The sequence below is a fragment of the Chrysoperla carnea genome, chromosome 1 (genome assembly GCF_905475395.1).
Source record: "Chrysoperla carnea chromosome 1, inChrCarn1.1, whole genome shotgun sequence".
Classification (NCBI taxonomy): domain Eukaryota; kingdom Metazoa; phylum Arthropoda; class Insecta; order Neuroptera; family Chrysopidae; genus Chrysoperla; species Chrysoperla carnea.
Window position 1 is genome coordinate 79,375,773 of NC_058337.1, and position 21,125 is coordinate 79,396,897.

General features: G+C 27.6%; 1 protein-coding gene across 1 annotated transcript; it reads right to left on the minus strand.

The window, feature by feature from the left end:
• Positions 1–599: 599 nt before the first annotated feature.
• On the minus strand, positions 600–8,433 carry LOC123291311. Its single transcript, XM_044871617.1, has 4 exons — positions 8,300–8,433; positions 7,489–7,803; positions 7,196–7,420; positions 600–818 (listed from the first exon to the last, which is right to left on the minus strand). The coding sequence occupies exons 1-4, from the start codon at positions 8,396–8,398 to the stop codon at positions 600–602; spliced, it is 858 nt and encodes a 285-aa protein (XP_044727552.1). The 5' UTR covers positions 8,399–8,433.
• Between the last annotated feature and the right edge of the window lie 12,692 nt (positions 8,434–21,125).

Consider the following 21,125-nt stretch of genomic DNA (forward strand, 5'->3'; position numbering starts at 1 on the left):
TTGCCAGTTAAAATCGAAGGTAAAATTTTTAATTTTGGAGAAGAGATCAGAATAGTAAATACGTCTTATATTTACAATATCCTTAAAGAATTAACTACGGTTAGTAAGGAAAAACTAATTGAGGCTTGTATTTAAGGAGCCATTCATATGTGTATTTGTACATTTAAATTATAAATTTTAAAACATTTTGACTTACCAGTGATTATTTTTTTGGAAGAAAGCTCTCCTTAAAAATATCACAGTCTTATTTCGGTTAATAAATTCGGTTAATACAATATGGGTAATTCGAAAATTAATTAAGGCAAGATTTCCCCAAACTACACAAGCTTAAACATTCTAAAACCCATAAAATTATTGACTGCTATTATATTAAAAAACTAAATTGTTACTGTATTGTTGGTTTGGAAAACGAAAAAACTTTGTGTTAAATGATTTGAGATCAGTGTCCAAATTCTTTGTACACACGGACAAAAAAAGATTTTAAGCTTTGATTTTAAATATTTTTCGTAATAAATAAAAAAAGACGACATTTTAAATAAATTATTAATTAAGAGATAAATAAATATTTTAATAATTTAAAGCAAAATTTTTTTAGTTATTTACGCTGAAACAGTTTGTGGTTTTTGTGCTTTATATGCCATATCTTGTGCATTTTCTGATAAACTTCTACCCCAACCACCACCATAGCTATCATGTCCACTTGATTCGACGTGGGAATGAGTGTGATGTGGATGTGATACTACTTCATAGGTCACATGTTTCTTCTCTTGGGAGAAAAGTTTTTTCAATCCAATGATTGTTGCCAATAATAAAGCGATCTGAAAAAAAAAAACACATTTTATTTCTTTTTTATTTATGTAAGAGTCTTTGTTTCAGCAAATATTTATATATATATACACTACACATATATAATTTTATCGACTTTGACAAAAATGTGTAAAATATTTCAATGAATTTTTGGAGCAAAGTTGTTTCTGTTAATGTTTTTTAAGAGCTAACTATGCCATGGTAGATTCAAAGGGCAGATCTAAAAGCTGTCTATTTTTATTTATTAGATGTATAAATGAGACTGAATTGAATAAAAACAAGTGAAAACAAACAATTGACTGAGTTAATTGTTGAAATACCAAGTATAGGCAGTGTTGATTACTCTATCACATTACACATACATAACTGATATTCTCATATAATACATACTATACAATTTGCGCATAATTTGCGCTCTCACGGGTAAACAGTGGTGTTTACGAGAAAAAATGTTTCAAACAAAAATTGTTTATTTTTTGATAAGGAACATTTTTTTATATTTAAACTTTTGTACTATCTCTAACGGTTTACAAGATGGGTCCTATCGACCCAAGACTCAATTGACCTATGTTGCTCATTTACGAATTCGACCTCACTTTTTACGTCCTCAGCACGTTATAAAAATTTCAGCTTGATATCTCTTTTCGTTTTTGAGTTAACGTGATGACAGACGTACAGACGACAGACGACAGACAGACAGACAGATAGATAACCGGAAATGGACTAATTAGGTGACTTTATGAACACATATCAAAATTTTGTTCATAGTATCAATATTTTTAAGCGTTACAAACTTGGGACTAAGCTTCGTATACCTTGGTATATTTCATATACATGGTATAATAAAGTGATAATGACTAATATATCCTGAGACACCTACAAATTTTCATATTCAGTGTGCTAAAATCATTATATACCTACTCAAATTCATCTTTTCCACCGTTCTCTATATTTCATTGAAATATTAATATGTATTCCTATTTCTGTTAGACATTTCAAAGAATTTATGTTGGTATGTATGTATATATGTTCACACTTTCTTTACAACGGCAACCCACGTAACAGAAATAATATGTAAGCTGTCGTCTTTACGCAAATAGTTGACTCTATTGAAATTGGAAAACTAGTTTATAGTAAAAGATTTTATTAGTTTCGAGTAAAATTTGAACTATGAATTGAAGCATTCAACAGAAATTATTTCTATTTTGACGTGACCTTGCCGAAAGATCAAATAACTTTTGGTAAACTTCAACTAAGTATTAGTAGATTAATATTTAATGTAATATTTCTTGTTGTAGCAAGTTATAGTAAAATAATTACAAAATTTAATTAAATTCTTCATGGACAATATAGAAAGGCATAAAATTAATGATTACTACACCCATTTGGTATTTAGCACTAAATAATCGGTGTAAAATAAGTTTTGGTTGGGGCAGGATGGTATGAAAATAAAATTTTAGTTAATGTGAAATGTAAAATATCTAAAGTTAAAAAATTTGAAAAATCGAAATTCAAATATTTACGGATCTGAAAAATGGTTCTTTACGACAGCCTTTTTTCCGGCTTTACGCAATTCGATATTTCGGGCAGGAATAATACATTGGCCAATAAATGACTAACATCCTTTTTCGAGATATTAGGGAGAGACAGATGAGTGTCCCTAGCGAACCTTTCTAGGAATCGTCTTTAGTGAGAAATGAATATAATCGATATAATTTGGCTGCAAGTGGCGTTTCTTTATCATTTGAAACTAAACAATAGTTTTCAAAAGAATGATTTTTGGTTTAGGCTTGAAATGAACGCCAATTATATTTTCTAAAACGAAAACCGTATTTATTCTATTCATTGCAAAAATCCTGTTTATTTGGCACGCATTTAATTTTTTAATATATTACCGCCTTTTATTTCGAAAAGAAATTGTAAATCAAAAAACTTGAAAAAATGTATCATATCTCTTTTTAGAGGAAATCAAAATACAGCAAATAGTTTTTTTTACTCAGGACGCCTTCATGGCCATTAGGGATCAACTTTTTTCGATTCATGTTCTTTGCTGCAAAAAAAAAAAACTTTTACGGTTTTTTAAGGTAAAAAACTGTAATAATAGTATTTAACCAAAATTTTTCAACCAAAAGTTATTTGTTTTTCAATAAAAAATAAGAATCCGTAAAAAATTCTTATTTGAGAGTTTGATGTTTAAAAATTGTGTTGGTGGAGCCTTTTTAACCTGAAAATATCTGAAATCAGATGCCAAAAGTTGAGAACTATGAGAAAAAATGTTTAAATAAATTCCTTTTTTGCATGAAAAAAATTCTTTGTTCAGTTTAAAAAAACAAATTTTTCCAAGGCGTTCCTGTACAAAAATACTGAATACTGTATTTTCGTATTCCTTAAAAATAAACCAATACGTGTTCTTGCTTTTAATTATTTTTCATTCCGTTTTCGAAATATAAGGTTGAAAACTTTTTAAAAACTCACTCTGTATTTTCGATCATTAATTAATTTTTGTAGTATACTATAACTATTAACTACACTTTATTACTATTGAATTTTTATTTAAGAAAATTTTATTTTTTTGAGAACATTTATTTTCAATTTTATTCGAGTATTATTCTAAATTATAACAACTCTAATTTTGTTGAAGAAATATATTGATTTGTATGAAGCGTACATTGGAGCCATGACCCCTTACCCTTGACATAAACATATTCATATAGGACAAATTAAAAAATAATTTATCCATTAGAACACACCCGTTTCTAATTTTGTTGTGAAAAGTAAATAATGGTTAGCAAATATTGTAAAAAATTATAAATTCATTAATTGAATAAATTTAAAAAAATCACAGTCAATACCAACTCCCTATGCTTTGTTAATAAGTTGTACTTTTCCAAAGTAGTGTTGGAATGTTACTACCTCCGATTTTATTGAGGATGTAGATGCTAAGCTTTAAAAAACCCAGTAAAATTTTTTCAAATAGCGCTGGTAGTAAATGGATTATCCACTGCCAATGTTCAAAATTGGCATCAAAGATATAGAGTTTTTTTTGTCATGCAAATTAGGGAATCTATAAGGATCGACAAAGAGTTTTTTTGGCAACCAGCCTAAATAATGAGCATAATACATAGGTTCAATTCATTTAACCACTAAATGTTCCATTGATGTTGGAACATCATGATTTTTAGAAATATCTTCCTCTAAATGTTGGTCAATTAAAAAACAGAACGTCATCAATGGTAGGTATGAGTCTTAGAAGAGATAAAAAAAAGACATAATTATACTATATTATGACCATTTTATTCGATACTGATTGATGCAAACAACCACTGGTTTTCGTAATTCTTTATCTCCTCCAAACATTTAGTTAAGAAAAATGAGCAGAATCAGCTCAAAGTGTTTCCGTAAGCTAAATTAATTATTTTTCAACAAACAAGATTTGATTAAGAAGTCATTTTAGGAATAACCAATCTTCGTGGAATCCTTAAAATTGGGTCCTTCTTGACAACACTAAAACTTAATATTTTAGTTTATATGTTTTATTACGGATTAACAACTATTTAGGACAAGTGAATTAGCCGTACTCAAATGGCAATTAAATTTTCGTTGTTACGCATACAAACGTAAACGATATAGAACTTATTCCATATTCGAAAAAAAAGAGAACAGGCAATTAGTCCAGTTCGTCTATTACATACTGAATCAAGTGGTCAAATAATGAACTTTTAAGCTGCTTTCATAAGCAATGTTTTCTCATTTTTACGGGTTACTAATTCAAAAAAATTGCAGGTTTATTAAATTTTATTAGAAAAGTTTTAGTATCAGCTCTTTATTACGGTGGTAAAAAGTGGTGCTACACTAGCTTTTTTTTAAATGTGTACTACCCACAAGTATAAAACCAACTTTCAAAAAGTGCAATTGTGACTTGTGGTTATGGAAACAAATGTGGTATTATTTAAAAAATATAATACTTTAATTAGCTTTTTTCCTCAGAAGATTAAAAAAAGATCCGCTAGATGGCAGGAAATCAAAATATAGGAAACCAAAATATTTGTGTCTCCTTAGTTCTGCCATCTAGCGAATCTTATTTTAATCTTCTTAGCAAAAATGCTAATTAAAACAATATATTTTTTAAATAATACTTATAAATTTTTTTAACTAACTACATAATACAAATTATAAACATTATCATATTATGTATTTTAAAATCCGGGCAAATAATTATCACATTCACATTTAAAAAAAAGCTAGTGTAGCGCCACTTTTTCATAAATTGATCATGAACCATTCAGGCTTCCGTACTTTACCCATAGCAGAGCAATTTCAATCTTATTTTCCAAACTTACAACAAGCTTGATCTGTTGTTTAAATTACAGGCATTTAAAAAATTAAAATATTCACTTTTTTCAATACATGTAATTTTTTTTATCATTAGTATTTTAATTCATTTCCATATTTACGGAACAAGTAATCATTCATTTATTTATTCAATGAATGAATCAGAATTGTTTATTCCAACAAAACTTTGTAATTGTATGTCCTTAAAAAAACGGTTGCGAGTCGGACTAGCACACGAAGGGTTCCGTACCATTATACAAGATATAAAACTAAGTACTATAGAGATTAAGAAAAATGACTTTGATGCCACCTGCCAAGAAAAATGTAAAACAAAGTGCTGATAAGTGGTATACAAGACAATAACTAATTTGTTAAATTAATTATTATACCATGCATATATGTAATATGCAAGGTATACTAAGTTTAGTCCCAAGTTTGTAACGCTTAAAAATATTGATGCCATGCACGAAATTTTGCTATAGGTGTTCATAGAATCACCTAATTAGTCCATTTCCGGTTGTTCGTCCGTCCGACCGTTTGTGGACACGATAACTCAAAAGCGAAAAAAGATATCGACCTGAAATTGAATGAAAAAATTAAATGAAAATTTTTAGAGCGTATTCAGGACGTAAAAAGTGAGGTCGAGTTCGTAAATGAGCATCATAGGCCAATTGGGTCTTGGGTCTGTAGGACCCATCTTGTAAACCGTTAGAGATTTTTTTTGTAAACATCACTGTTTACCCGTGAGGGCGCCAATTAGGCGGAAATTTTATAGTATGAATATCAGTTATGTTTGTGTGACATGTATGTATGTGTTGTGTGATAAAGAAATCAACACTGACAATGCATGGTATTTCAGCAATTAACTCAGTCAATTGTTTCTTTTCACTTGTTTTTTAATATTTTTGAAATAATTTTTCTCAGGGTCTTCTTTAAAAGTATCTTGCTTTTTCCGTGGCTGTTTCAATATGCCATATATAAAAACAAAAACCAAAATAAAAGAGTGAAATTTTATCGTTTCCCGGCAAGTATTCTGAATTCAGAATGGATAACTCTCAAACGTCAACAATGGACAAATAGAGTGAAAAACCATGTATAAAAATTCAGGCGGACAACGGAATCCAAGCAATAGGGTTCCAATGGCTACCCTTCGGGTACGGAACCCAAAACAGTTTCATTAAGCACCTTCTATGTTTTCTAATAGCATCAGAAAGATACGCAATACAACGTAATTAATATTCTATACAGTTTTTATACAAACAAATTATTATTAGACATAAAAAAAGGTCTCTCCCTCTGTTCTCTATTATGTAAAAGTTTTTTTAAGTTTATTTATTTATTTATTTTTTTTTTTTAACTATGAATGAAAAGATATACCATAATTAAAGAATAAAAAATTCAATAAAAATTTTGAAATAATAAATTGTCTAAAAGTATTTCTCTGCTTTTTGTTTGTAAAAACTACCTTTGCAGGTTAATGAAGAACTTTTTCTTATTATCTAAATCAAAATTTTAATTTTAATTTCCACATACGCAAAAAGTTATCTATATAAAAGAAGTATAAATGTTTTAAATTGTGACATCCATACTCTCAACCCATCTCACAAGCAAACCAGGCCTATTTAAGTAGTTTGGTTTAGGAAATTTAACTAAATTAAAATAGTATTTCAAATATTTTCTGTGTTTTAAATCAAAAATCTTTAAACATGACGAAAATCATTAAAATGATATTATTTTATCAATTTATGAATTATTTAAATAGAAAATTTTTTATGATAGCTTTTGAAATCGCCTAGCTTGTTCATTTTTAAAGTGATTTGATAAATTTCGATAGAGTTAAATCAAAACCTTAAAGGTTATAAGCATCAAATATCCCATTATACATTTTAGAATATGCTTAAATGATCGTCGACTGTCTTTATTGTATTTCGAGTGTAAAAATTTATTTATTCTCATTAAGTCTTTAAAATTAAGTTAAAAGCAGCTATAATTTATCTCAAAAAGAATTAAAATCTGAAAAAAATTGATGGATTATTTCATTAAAAAATTAATTTACCTTGCTGACGATCAAAGCCTTTCCAACAAGTAATACTAAAGCTTTGAATGCAAGAGCACCAATTAAACCAACTTTCATCATACCAGCAGCCAATAATGGTCCCATATTATTTTTTTTACCTCTACCTTCTAAAGCTTGTGCAGCTTTGATTGATAAGCCAATGTTTAATGTTCCATCTTTCTTGTCAGGATTTGCTGATACAACAAGATCAGCATCATCGACAATCTAAACTCACAAGAAAATCCATTATAAACAAAACAACTTCACAATTTTAAGAAAAATTATAAACTTACGCGATATCTTAATTGTCTTGACCGTACAAAGTTCCATATTTTATTTGTAATCAATTGTGTTAATTGTGCTTCTTCGCTCATGGTATTGATATCAGCTGGTAAACTTCTAGCGGTTTGTGCAAGATCTACAGTTGTTGTTGTCTGAGTAATCTCTAGGTCACTATTTACTTCAATGGAGGCTTTTTTCATTAAACGATTCATGTATGTAACCAATTTTAACATTACACATGAGCTTACATCCCGTTCTGCACATTTTGAGTTTAATTTTGATAATAAGCCTTCTTCGAATTGATTATATTCATTGGGTTGTTGAACCTATTTACCACAAAATAATTTTTTTTAAATCCAAAAAAATTTATTTAAAAGCGACTTAACTAAATTTATTATTATCATGTTTTAAACTATTACTTGTAGGTAAGCATAAACATCCGTGATATTTAATTACTTAATGAGGTTCAAATTTTTTACGAATCTATTTTTTTAAATTAAGAGTCCTTCATTAAATTTTAAAGTTTGTTCAACCAAAAAAATCATGAAAGAGTTTTTAAAAATCGGAAATAGTATTGATTTGCTAATTCATTTATTACGATTATGAAATATTAATAAATTCTTTAAAAAAATGCAGAAAATTCATTACTATAAGAAAATTAGCTACTATATTTTTTAATGGAAAAAAATTAACAAATAAAATCAATTTTCTTGTATACTCTCTGATTAGAAGAAATATTGTTTGCTAATCCGCAAAATCACATTATGTTAAGCGGTTAAAGCACTGTTTAAAAAATTATTAAATCGAAAAAAAATTACTCACTAAATTTTCATGGCCATCAGATGTTTTTGAATCAACTGCCGGTCCAGCAAAAGTGAATGTCACAAATGAAATTAAACAACATACTAAAAACACCTTCATTTTGTCTTGAATTTCCAAAAAAAAAAATCACAACAAAAAAGTTCAAAAACAAAAAATTTTCACAAACTAATAAAAATTAAAAAACAAACAACACAATTTTTGTCAACAAATTTCAGTACATTGTTGTTTATACTTAAATAATTGTTGCTTTAGAAAATTCCGCACAATGCTAAAAATTAAGGCGAATGAATTCCGCGGAAATAAAGTACACTATATATATGAACAGGAAGTGTGTTTGTGTCGTTTGATGAGTCTGAAAAAAATTCAATTTTGTGGAGTAGGGTTTATAAACAGGCATTAGTCCGTCTGGCTTACAGTGTAAATGGTTGCTGGACCAGTTTGCATTTCTTTTTAAAAAAAATGCAATTCAACTATCAAGTTCATTGCTAACATGACAAAGATGAATGTATGTTTACTTCGTATGAGTAAGAAAGGTGTGGGTTAATCTACTCTTACGACGCGATATTCTCTTGTTGAGTTGAATAATTCCATTGACCGTGATTATAAATTTTTAACGCATATTTTATTTCAGGCCTAAATACTGTTTTTGTTATTTACATATTTTTTTCATGTTTAAAAAAAATTAATAATATTTTTTTTTTTGTGTTTATTTGAATAATTTTAATTTTTTTTACAAGCATTTTCATTATTTGATTCTATTTATTAATATTTTTGTATTTATTAAATGTTTTTATTTTAATTGAATTAATTTTTTTTAATTTTAATAATATAGGTACTTTTTAAAGTTATTAAGGTGATTGAATCCATATTTAGTGCGTGTTTTACGACAACCGTTTGTTATTTATAAACTTAAGCAGTATATTTTATAAACTTAAGCAGTTATAAACAATACAGTAAATTGACGGTTTACTTTAAAAATATTAGAATATATTTATTTTGTACATTTTTAGGATTCCTTAAACAATCAATCTTTTTTTACAGGTTTTTATACTTGTGCAAAATCATTTTGAAAATTGGTGATGGTTTTCGTTTGTAATTTTATTTGTAAGTTTCGAATTTTTGGACTGTGCATGATTCTGACGTCGTCTGCCACATCAAATTAGAATCACTCTAAAAATACTTATTGTTCACTCCGATATTGTTCCGGCAGAAGCAAACAATATATTTATAATTTATAATATATTTATGAAGAAAAGCTCTTCGAGAAAAAGTTTGAAACAAACGAAATTTCAAGCCGTGAATGAATGAAAGAAAGCCGATAGCTCTTAGGATTTGAATGTAAAGCTTTTACTTCTGTCTTTCAAAGAAAATCTTTACTATTATACACTGTGAGTTCGTACATTCTTTTAAGGAAAACTTCCGGAAATTCACACAAGCATAGCCAGTTACTTTGTTCTTATCTCTATACACAGTTAAATTAATTAATTAACTAGCCACTTCCAAGTTTCAAACCCCTTATTTTAAGGAAGAAAATGGCCTTAACTCGCTTGTTCTTATATGATATAAAATATAGAATATATGCTAACTCGCACTAAAGTAACTGTAATTTGTAGAAAGATTTTTAAAAAGAAAGGATAATCTTCACGAGTAATATTTTCTTATTTAAAATGAGAGCATTCAAGAAAGAAATGACTTTAGTTTTAATCTAGAAAAATGTTTCGAATGTTCAGTCGTTGGTCCAATTCGATAATTAATTAATTGTAAGCTTGTATTTACAGAACTGCAGGCGCAGATACAGTACTGTTTACAAAGAGGCTATAAACGTGTTAGACCGAATCAATAAAGAAAAGAAAAACTTTATACTTTGCGGTGATTTCAATATTGATTTGCTAGTCCCCAGTACTAACAAAGAAAGTTTAGTAAATACTATAAATTCATTCGGAGGAGTCGTCATAATCCAGGAACCAACAAGAATCTCGGACACTTCTTAACTCACATGAATTTGCTGCTCTCTACGATCTCGAGGCAATAATATTAAAACTTTCAACAAAAACAAATAAATCTCTTTTAATTTTTTTTGGTTCCGTTTGAAAGGTAATTTAACGTAGAGTGTTTAGCTATGTTTCAAGTGCGAGTTTAGGGTTCCGTACCCGATTTTTTTTTAACTTTTATAAATTTCTCTTGTAATTAATGTAATATGTTGGTATAATTAATGTAAATATAAGCTTATCGCGTTATGATGAATCTATTAACAAAACTTAAATATGACCTAAGCATCTATTTTAAATGTTTGAAACTTTCGTTAACAATACCTGTTAAATGACATTTTTGAATTGAAAGCATGGAAAATTTGAATTGCTAATACCATTTTGTGGCATAAAATAACACAATTTGTACCGTTTTTTTATATGTTACCACATAATGTGGTTTGTGACTGAAGAGTGAAAAAAATATTTTTATATGGTCAATGAGAAAATAATTTTTGATTAAATATAATAACAACAATTTAAAATACAAAGTTTACCACAAATTGATCAATTTATACCCGCGAGATAATTTGAGCCATATATGGAATTCATTCATAAAAAATATGTATAAATAATTATTTTAATGGTCAAAATGTGTAAAAAAAAAAAAAAATTGAATTTCTCTATTCATTTAACATTTATGAGAACATCCTAAATACTGTAGATCTTGAACATGTGAATAGAGTGGGTAAGCCAAAAATAACTACACTGACTCCAAGTTAAACGATTTGAAATAACTGACTCGAAAAATACATATCAGATTTTCAAATTGCTTTTTAAGTTCTACAAGGACGACAATAAGTTTAATAACAATCTGATACAATGCTCGAGAAAAACGAGGTTTGATTGTTCTTCTAGAATTTATTGGTGATGGGTTTAATTTTAACAGTTGAGATTAAAAAATATTAGAAATAGAATTTATTGATTAATTAAAAATATTTCTTGCACTTGCATCAAATCCGTCCATCCAAAAAGTTTGGGAAACCGGTATTTAAATAATAAATAGAACTAAATGTCCAGCATAGCGTAAAATTTTCTAGAAAATTATCACGACTTAACATCAATTATTTTTATGATCGAATAAAAAGAAAACAAATTCTAGATGCTTCCATTAACGAAATTTCTAATCGATATACAATTTTCTAACCGGTTCTTCGATACCAAACAATGATTCAGCAGTTTTTGATTTACCTAATCGCTCCTTCTCATCTGAATAATATTGTTAATCTTCGAGTTACCAATTTTTATAGCTTGCAATTTTAATTCGCCATTTTTCTAAAAAAAAAAAAAGAAATAAATTACCAAATAAATGAGAGGAAAACATTGATTTTATTTTCAAAATACCTTTCATTTCATCCATTGGAATTGATCCGCCCAATTCCATTGGAAAATTTTCCTTTGGTATAAATTTATATAACGACCTTTCATGTATAGCGAACGTACAATATATAATTACTTATTCGTATTCGTTCGCGAAATAACCACTTAAAAAATAGGTAAATTCGTCAGGTATTCAGCGGCTCTTTATGAATGTGTCTTTCCCAAAAGCATCATTCTATCCATCCTAGAACCGTCCCCGCGGATATCTTAATTACAATACATTCTTGGAGTATAAGTAATGAAATGCAGTAAATTTTTGTATACGCCCTTTTGAAATTACCATGCGTTTTGATGAACGGGCGTGTCTTTAAAAGGTTTAGCTCCGTACTATACAGTGATATACAGAGTTTGATATAGGATATCATTTTTGGAATTCACCCGGTTGTCAAAACAAGTGAATTATTTTTTTCATAAATCCAAGTTTAAAAGAAAAAATTGACCGAATTTAGATGTATCTGAATGCCATACTTCTAAAGCAATAAAATATTTATTAAATCCCCGATTAAATACATTTTATTAATTGCCAATGGATGTTTAAAAGGTAGAGTTTTGTAGATTGTAAAAATTGGTAAAACGACAATCGACTGTCCTTACATGTGTTTTGTCATATACGTTCTTTTCAAATGAATCTATTAATTAGTATCAGCATAAAGCTAATTTCAATTTAAAACACACACGTCCGTCCAAAACATTTAAATTCCTAAATTATGCTTTTGACATTTTTCATAATTAATTCATAATTATCTTTCCTTATCTTTATAAGTCATCAGATCTAGCAATAAATAAATCAATGAATGCGTACAGATCTTTGTTGAAAAAAAAAAACAATTGGACATTATTACTGTATAAAAGCCATAACATTACATTATTACTATTTGGAATATATCCCACGATTAAAAACAATGTTGAATATTATAATTTATCGTTAAATGTACAAAAAACAACAAAATATCATTAAAATTTAAAAAAACATAAAAACAAGATAATTTCGTTCACAAAATAAATTTGATCTGAATGTCATGATAATAATATTATAAAATGTCAATTTCAATTAAAAAACACTGTAAAAGATTTACACGAATGTTTATTATTATATTCAAATAGTTTTTTATCTTTAAATATTCGCACGACCTAACAGAAAATGTTTATTATACCATGCGTATATGTAATATGCAAGGTATACTAAATTTAGTCCCAATTATAACGCTTAAAAATATTGATGTTATATGCAAAATTTTGGTATAGGTGTTTATAAAATGACCTAATTAGTCCATTTTCGGTTGTCTGTCCGTCTGTTCATCTGTCTGTCTGTATGTCAACACGATAACTCAAAAATGAAAAAAGATATCAATATATAATTGTAAAAAATGTTCCTTAAAAAAAATAAACAACTTTTGTTGGAAATATTTTTTCGTTTACGTCACTGCTTACCCGTGAGAGCCCAAATTATGCGCCAATTGTATAGTACGTATTATATGGGAATATCAGTTATATATGTGTGACATATATGTATGTGTAATGTGACAGAGTAATCAACACAGTACATACAAGGTATTAACTAAATCAATTGTTTGTTTTCACTTGTTTCGAATGCTAATTTTAATTCGACCGTACATAAACAGGATTTTGGGCTCAAAGACACCAACGTTAGCTGAAATAAAAGTAAAATTTCATATTGTTTTTATGTCAGTGGGTTATCGGTGTATTTTAAAGGCACATGTCTCCACAGGAAATAACCAATGAGATCAAAGTTTTCACGTTTTGAATACGCTATTCGAACGGTAGTCTTAGAACTAACATTATATGCTGACTAAAAATCATGTGTCTCAGCTGTAAAATAAACACTCCCTAGAAAGATGGATCGTTTTCGCATCTTGTACAGTTGATGTCTTACCAGAATCAGTCATACTTTCAACAAATCATAAATCCAACTGTGTCAAATAACATCTGAAAAAAAGAAACAAGTCCAGTATAGTTTACATAGTGAATTTGACAGTCGGGCCCTTATAATTAGTTTTCATGATGGTAGGAATGGAGTATGAAATTGGTGCAGGAATGAGATCGGTCGGCGCGAAAATCGGCCTTGAAATTATTTTCTAGACTATATTCTAAAATTAAAAGATATTTAATTCTATTTACGATAAACTATTGTTCACTGAATTTAAGTAAGTCATATATGCAGCTTTGCTTTGACCTTTCGCTTTATAAGATGACATAAAACACCATTTCCAATGTGTATTGATTCTTTTATTCATATACCATATGAATTTATTCATTTACGATCCAAATACCATCTCTCAGGTAAAATAGTAATATTAGAGCTCAGGTTACAAACAAACTATGTACTTATAATAATGAGTTACACTCGCAAGCAAATAACATCTTAAGTTACTTCAATTATTTTCTTTTAATAATAATAATATTTAAAACATAAAAAACTAGATCGGTTACTTTTCAATTTCTGACAAAACAAAGTTTTTTAATATTTCTCATTATTATTATTGTAAGTCAAATGCAAATTATTATTGTACTCAAACACAGATTAGTATTTATTATTTTAAAACAATATTTAAAATATAAATAGCCATTGTAATCGTTTATGCGAAAAAAAATTTATACACTAGATTAAGTACCTTATCGGAGTAAAGTCGTAGGTTTGAAAATTTCCAAATCGTTACAATGTTAACTGACCCTTATTAAAAATAAAAACCTTTTTATTCTTTTATCGTCATTTTTCCGTCATTTTTTGACCAACGTCAAAACGTCGGTTTCGTTTTTGTTACCCCACTTTGGAAATAACTTGTAAGCTATCTTAAATGACTTTTTTGTTCTTAAAACGAAACCATTAATTTTGGATCGAATTAATCCATTTATTATTTATATGTAATAGTTTTTTTCATTACCTGACTTATACCAAAGTGTACTTATGAGCGTTCGGTTTTCATTTTAGACACAAGTGAAATTTACAAAATTTAAAAAATCCTCGAAAAATATTTCGGCTACGGAACACTACACTTGCATTTGAAACATATTTAAGAACACTCTCCATTTAATTATCCATTTCCTTAAAGTGTTTTGAAGATCGTCGCCAATTTTTTTTGTTTTTTTTGCATGGAACCCTAAACTCGCACTTGAAACTTAACTAAGAACAGTCTCTGTTAAATTACCTTTCAAACGACACACATATAGCAGTCAAACTTATAACACCCCTTTTTTTTCAGTCCGGGGGTTAAATTTCCAAAAATCAATGCAGTTACTAATATGAATAACAATCATGTTCCCATAAACAATAATCAACTAGATAAATCTAAGTTAATAGCTGGGTTCATTTGAATCAAAAATATTTGATAACCTATACCAAATAATTAATACTTTTTCTGGAATTTATTAAAAACGATAAAGACTGAATATCAATATCATAATACGACACAATTTGTATACCTTATATCATAACGCAAATCAAAAATATCTTACGAAAATAAAATGTGAATGCTAGAGGTGACGGGAAGACAAATTTGATAACGTCATCGGTGGCTTTTAGTGACAAATAATTGAGTACAAGATAATGATTAAAACTTAATTATTAAAAGCTATCAGATAAGTTATTGAGTTAGAGATATAAATTCCAGTTTGTTAAGGATTAAAATTCTTTCTTATTCCAATTATTATTTTTGAATGCTAAAACTAAATGTGCATGCCGTTTAAATACATAGATTGGTTACAATAAAGAGTACTTAAACCAATCCTGTAATTAAAAAACTCTATAAATAATTGAATAAATAACCTTTTTACATAAAAATTTAAATAAATAGTGTAAAAAAATTAATTATTTAATCATCAGATAAGTAAACTTAATAACTAACAAATATTGTTAATTTTTAAATTAATTTTAATATATTTATTTATATATTCATTATTAGGTTTTCACTGTTGTACGTACTATTATTAAAGAATCATAGAGAAATTTTTATTTGAAAAATCGTTTTCTATTGTAACTAACGTATCTATGTGCAATGTAAAGTCACTTACATATTATTTAAATAATATGCCATTTTCTCATTATAATTATTAATTTACAAACATTTAACCTAATTTTTTTAATTGTAAATTAAATAAATATTAATTGTGTGTATTATTATTATTTAGCCTACCATATTATATATCTCTTCTCTATATATATTATAACTGCGAAAGTAAGGATGTTTGTTTGTTGGTTTGTTTGTTTTTACGCTTTCACGCCAAAACTAGCGAATGGTTTTAAATGACACTGTACAGCAATAGCTGATATATCAGAATAACACATGAACTATAATTTATAAAGACTTATTAAAATACTAATTTAAATTTTTACAGAAATCTTTAATTTATGGTTCAAAATGATCATCATTTTGAACCAAAAGTAAATTATTCTGTCAAAATTGAAAATAGTAAATGTCAAACCATTCATCGCCAACTTTTCTGATATACTCAATGAATTATGACTATTTTGCATTTAACAAAATTGGAAATTGTGCGCATCAAGAGAAGTAGAGGCTGTAAAGCGGTGTTTTTTACTTTTAAGCCCAGTGAAACGGGCGGTATCAGGCTAGTTACTAACATATTGCACTTATAGGTCTCTTATAGGATATGCCATGTAGTATTATTATTTTTTACAGTAAAACTGTGCTAATAAGAAGTTCCATACCCTCCCATTATTTGGCGTGAGTTTATACATACCACAATATGTTCAAATGAAAACAGTAAAAAAATTTCCGATTAGGAATTTACCCAGTAGTGTATTAATTGTATCGAGACTGTGGGGGTAGAACGTTACAGCATTATCAACTATAAGTTGATAATTCTCCTGATATTTAGTTGGAAGTGGACATTAAACTGTCGAACTATTTTAACTACGAATATCACGAAAACCGATGACAAATATATATTTTATTTTATAAAAAAATGAAATTCGCCTTCGAGGTATTTATAAATCTATACCTACCGAAATGAGCATATTTTTGAAGTTAAGTTAAGTGAGCCAATTTTAAGGAAAGTTTTCTAATTCTTTTTTAACTTTACAAGAAAATTGTACTTTCTCTCGATCCAAAAAGAAGGGTGTGTTATAAGTTTGACCGCTTTAACTGTTTGTCTATCTGTCTGTGGAATCGTAGCTCCTAAACGGGTGAACCAATTTTTATTATTTCACTTCTTAGTCTAGGATTTGTTTGTTGTGGAAACCGATTTTCGAAATCGAAAGTTCCAACATATCTTTACGTTTCATGGTCAGGGCAAGATATTAACACCAATTTGTTGAGAAGAAGTATGTGTTTGGTTGTATACGTATACGCATGTACATTCGTAGTTATTTTTTCATGATCGATAAGGCGCAAAAACGATATTGACTTCGTTGAGGTGTCGATCGAAGCGTATTAACGTCGAGTCGTTTCAAGTCAGTTGAGTTTTTATTATGCGGGGAACTTACTCGTGTGAACCTCAAGGGCCCCACTAGACTCTACGCACGACTTGTTTTTGTTTTATTTTAAGTAATTCAATGGGGAATGTTCTCAGCTATTTTTCAAGTGTGAGTTTTGGGTTTCGGTACCGAAACAACAAAAAAGAATGTGAAGATCATCAAAATCAGGTCATTTGGATACTGCTATAATAAAAAAAATTCATTAAATGGAGAGTGTTTTCAACTATGTTTCAAAGTTTAGGGTTGCGTAGGAGAAACATTTGGCCCGGGTTTTTAAATTTTGTAATTTTTAATTTGTGGTATATTTTTCAATTTTTTTCTATACACTTTTGGAAAATTTTTTATGTATTTTTTTTGTATTCCAAAATTATAAAATATCTAGTTATTATTTTTTTTTAAATATTTTATCATGAGTCTGGAATTGCTCTCATATAATATATGAGTGTCCTTAGTTGTTTTGACATATTCCACATGCTAATTAATCAATTTCAGTCACAGTCCAGAATAAATTTTGTATCTATAAATTGTTTATGCATTTTCTGTACGTTATCGTGTTTATATGTATTTGCACAATCAATTAAAGCTTCTGACTGATTAACACTGTACCAAACATAGTCAACACTAAATTGTTTCATTCAAATAATAATTTTTCCATAACCCAATTTTGAATCATGGAAAATTATCAATGTTTTCTTTCAATCAAAAATTGTGCGTCACAAACTGAAAAAAAATCTCAGACAATAGAAATATAAACAATAACAAATATTTACACAATGTTTAGTGATTAGAGTGAAACTCACTCAGACAATGATGACAGGGTAAAGAAGTAAATAAATAAACAAATAAAATAGACAAGAACTAAAACAAATTAATAATTATAATATATACATATGTTTAAAAATACTTGACCTCGAACTTCAATAAAAATAAAACACAGTACTTAGTGTAAGTAATGTGTATGTAAGTACTTTTAATGTACCTATGTAGGTATCACTGTATCTGCACAACAAAAATTTAATCATGTAAATACTTAAATATAATTTCATTTTGTTTCATTTCCTTTTAAAATATTACAATTCATATAATATTATGATTATTTACTCTTGACAACTACTTTCCTTTAATAGTTTCATATTAAAAACTTTTATGAATGAATAGACATGCGGACATGCCGAGACTGAGAGTTTATGAATTTTTCACAATAAAATTGATATATAAATGATATTGGTATAGATACGAAAGAAAATAACTAAATGCTTGCAAGAGAAAAGATCCACAGATCTTTATATCTGTTGATAAAGGTATAAATTTGCTTATAAAGATATAACTTTATACAGCACCGACCCAAAACCCCACACATTTCTCAAAGTCTGTTATAACTGAATGAAAATATAGCAAAAAAATTTACAGAGTAAACTTTTTCCAATTTTCCATAACCTTTGAATATCAAATCAAAGCAAATGATAAGCAAATCAATCATTTAAATTTTGAGATTTTTTTTCGAAGGAATAGGATTTCCTCTCGGGGAAAACATGCTTAATTTCACTCAAAGAAGGAAAGACAAACAAAATGATAATGATAAAAAATATTTGCCTATATTTCTACAATTTAAAATAATTGAAGAAAACGGAGCAATTCATTTAGCCAATGATATTGGAACCCGCTCAGACCGGAAAAAATTTGAGCAAATTTAAAGATTGCAATTATTATGAATTTTAGAGGAAGATGCTATGTCGTGAACTTGTGATATATTTTTTTTTAATTTTTCTCAACTTCTTATGAAAATTAATATGTTTTTAGGATTGTGAAATTATTATTTTGGTATCCATGTTACAGAGTCTTTGAACCTAATTTTCACCCACTTCAAAAGTTCAGATTGAATTGAAAATTTGCACTCATATCCAGGACCGATGACAATACAACAATTTCATTTTTAGTTTGCCCGATTAATCTGAATTAATTGTTTATTTTTTATAATATATATATATATATATATATATATATATATATATAGTTCATTTAATTTTGGTGGAAGCTTTGACAAAATTCCATTATATTAATAAATAGGAGTTTAAAAACTAAAAAACATACTTTTTTAGCTAACTGAACCTAAAAGGAAAAAACAAATAATAGTTTTAAATAACTAAAAAAAGACGCTTTTAAAATTAGCTGAACTAGAAAGTGAAGTAGAAAATATCTTCAAACAAAAATCAATCACTTCATTTTATCAAAAATTCATGTTATCACAGAAGACTGTGGTGTGCTTTTAAAAATATTTTATAATGACTTTACTTTTACCAATATCTGACAATAAAATATTTATAATAATTGAAATTTAGCACCCCACGTTTTTTTCGATCAAATGATTTTTTTCGTAATTACTTTTTTTTACTTTTAGTTTAGCTTATTACATTACCGTGTTTTTTTTAAAACTATTATTTATTTTACCTCAGATATTATAGATTGCAATTTGACTCTTTGGGCAACTATACCAACCGAATTTTATGCCACCAATATAGTTCTACTTCCATTTCTTTCAAACCCCTCTGTATTTAATTAATATTGAACTTATAATATTTATTATAAATAAAAATAGTGTAATTATTTTGTTATTTTATGATATTATAAAGTATTAAAATTAATAATTGATATTTTATATAAATTTTTAATTAAAATTTTATACTATAATTTATGATTACTTTCAAAATCAATATATTATATAAAAGTTACTTCTTGTAATATTATTTTATAGCTTTAGGTTTAAGAAACAATAATTTTACTTATATACTTATTAAAAATTTATTTTTAGAAATTAATAGTGACTTTTACATTATAAAATAGTTTATTCATGATGTTAATTAGTGAGTGTTTTAAAAATTAAAGTTTCAGTTTCTTCAACCTCGAAATAAAAACAACTAATGCTTCAGAACTAATTGTGCTTCAATGTTATGGTCTAAGAGCTGAGTGGTTTTTTTGAGTACATATTTGAGGCACATTGAAAATATTAGAGCTGATAACTTGCGAATTTGTGGATGGTGAAATTGACAACCTTGCTGGGAGGTTGGGGACGTTCGTGACCTATGAAATTTTTAATTTCCTATGTAAAAAATGTTCTTGCGGCACTTTGAAACCTATATCATTTTAAAGTCTAATATTCAATCATGATTCGGTGTTGGCTAAAATAGCGGGGCAGGTGATTTTAATTTGCAATTTTTCCTGTGCAAAAAATGTTCTTGAGGCACTTTGAAACTTACACCATTTTAAAGTCTTATATTCAATCATACGAAATATCATCGCCTGGCATGATTTGGTGGGGACTAAAATAGCGTGGCAGGTGATTTTAATTTTCAATTTTTTCTATGCAATAAATTTTCTTGAGGCACTTTAAAACTTACACCATTTTAAAGTCTAATATTCAATCATACGAAATGTCATCGCCTGCCATGATTTGGTGGGGGCTAAAATAGCCTGGCAGGTGATTTTAATTTTCAATTTTTTTATGCAAAAAATTGTCTTGAGACACTTTTTGCTTTTACACTGTACATTCGGTCATTTTTCAATCTTTTATTTCGATCAATACATAACAAACATCATCATTAAAATCCACTATAAGGATTTATCAGACCAATATGCAATTAAATTTCCGAAGATTTCTTTTATCTGTAATTTATCTGTAGGCACTGTTCTATAATTACTAAATTTTATTCGAAATGACAAATGTTTTAAAGTAATGTTTTACGGTAATTAAAATTAAAATTGACTGTTATATTGTGGTAAAATTAGAACAAATCAAAAATTATTTTAGTTTAATAATCAATAACTTTTGATTATAGCGAATAATAATATAATGAAAATATCTCTCAGACCAATTATATAAAATAGTTATACGGCGAATTCATTACTTTTTGGTATAACAAAGACATTAAATATAATAAAATCAGTCAAATGAAAAATAATTGTATAAGTT

Excerpts from the sequence above, each read along its gene's own strand:
- LOC123291311 (XM_044871617.1), bottom strand. The coding sequence starts at position 8,398 with ATGAAGGTGTTTTTAGTATGTTGTTTAATTTCATTTGTGACATTCACT. Across the intron at positions 7,804-8,299 it reads CTGATGGCCATGAAAATTTA|GTTCAACAACCCAATGAATA; the intron begins GTGAGTAATTTT and ends TGTGGTAAATAG. Across the intron at positions 7,421-7,488 it reads CAAGACAATTAAGATATCGC|ATTGTCGATGATGCTGATCT; the intron begins GTAAGTTTATAA and ends TTGTGAGTTTAG.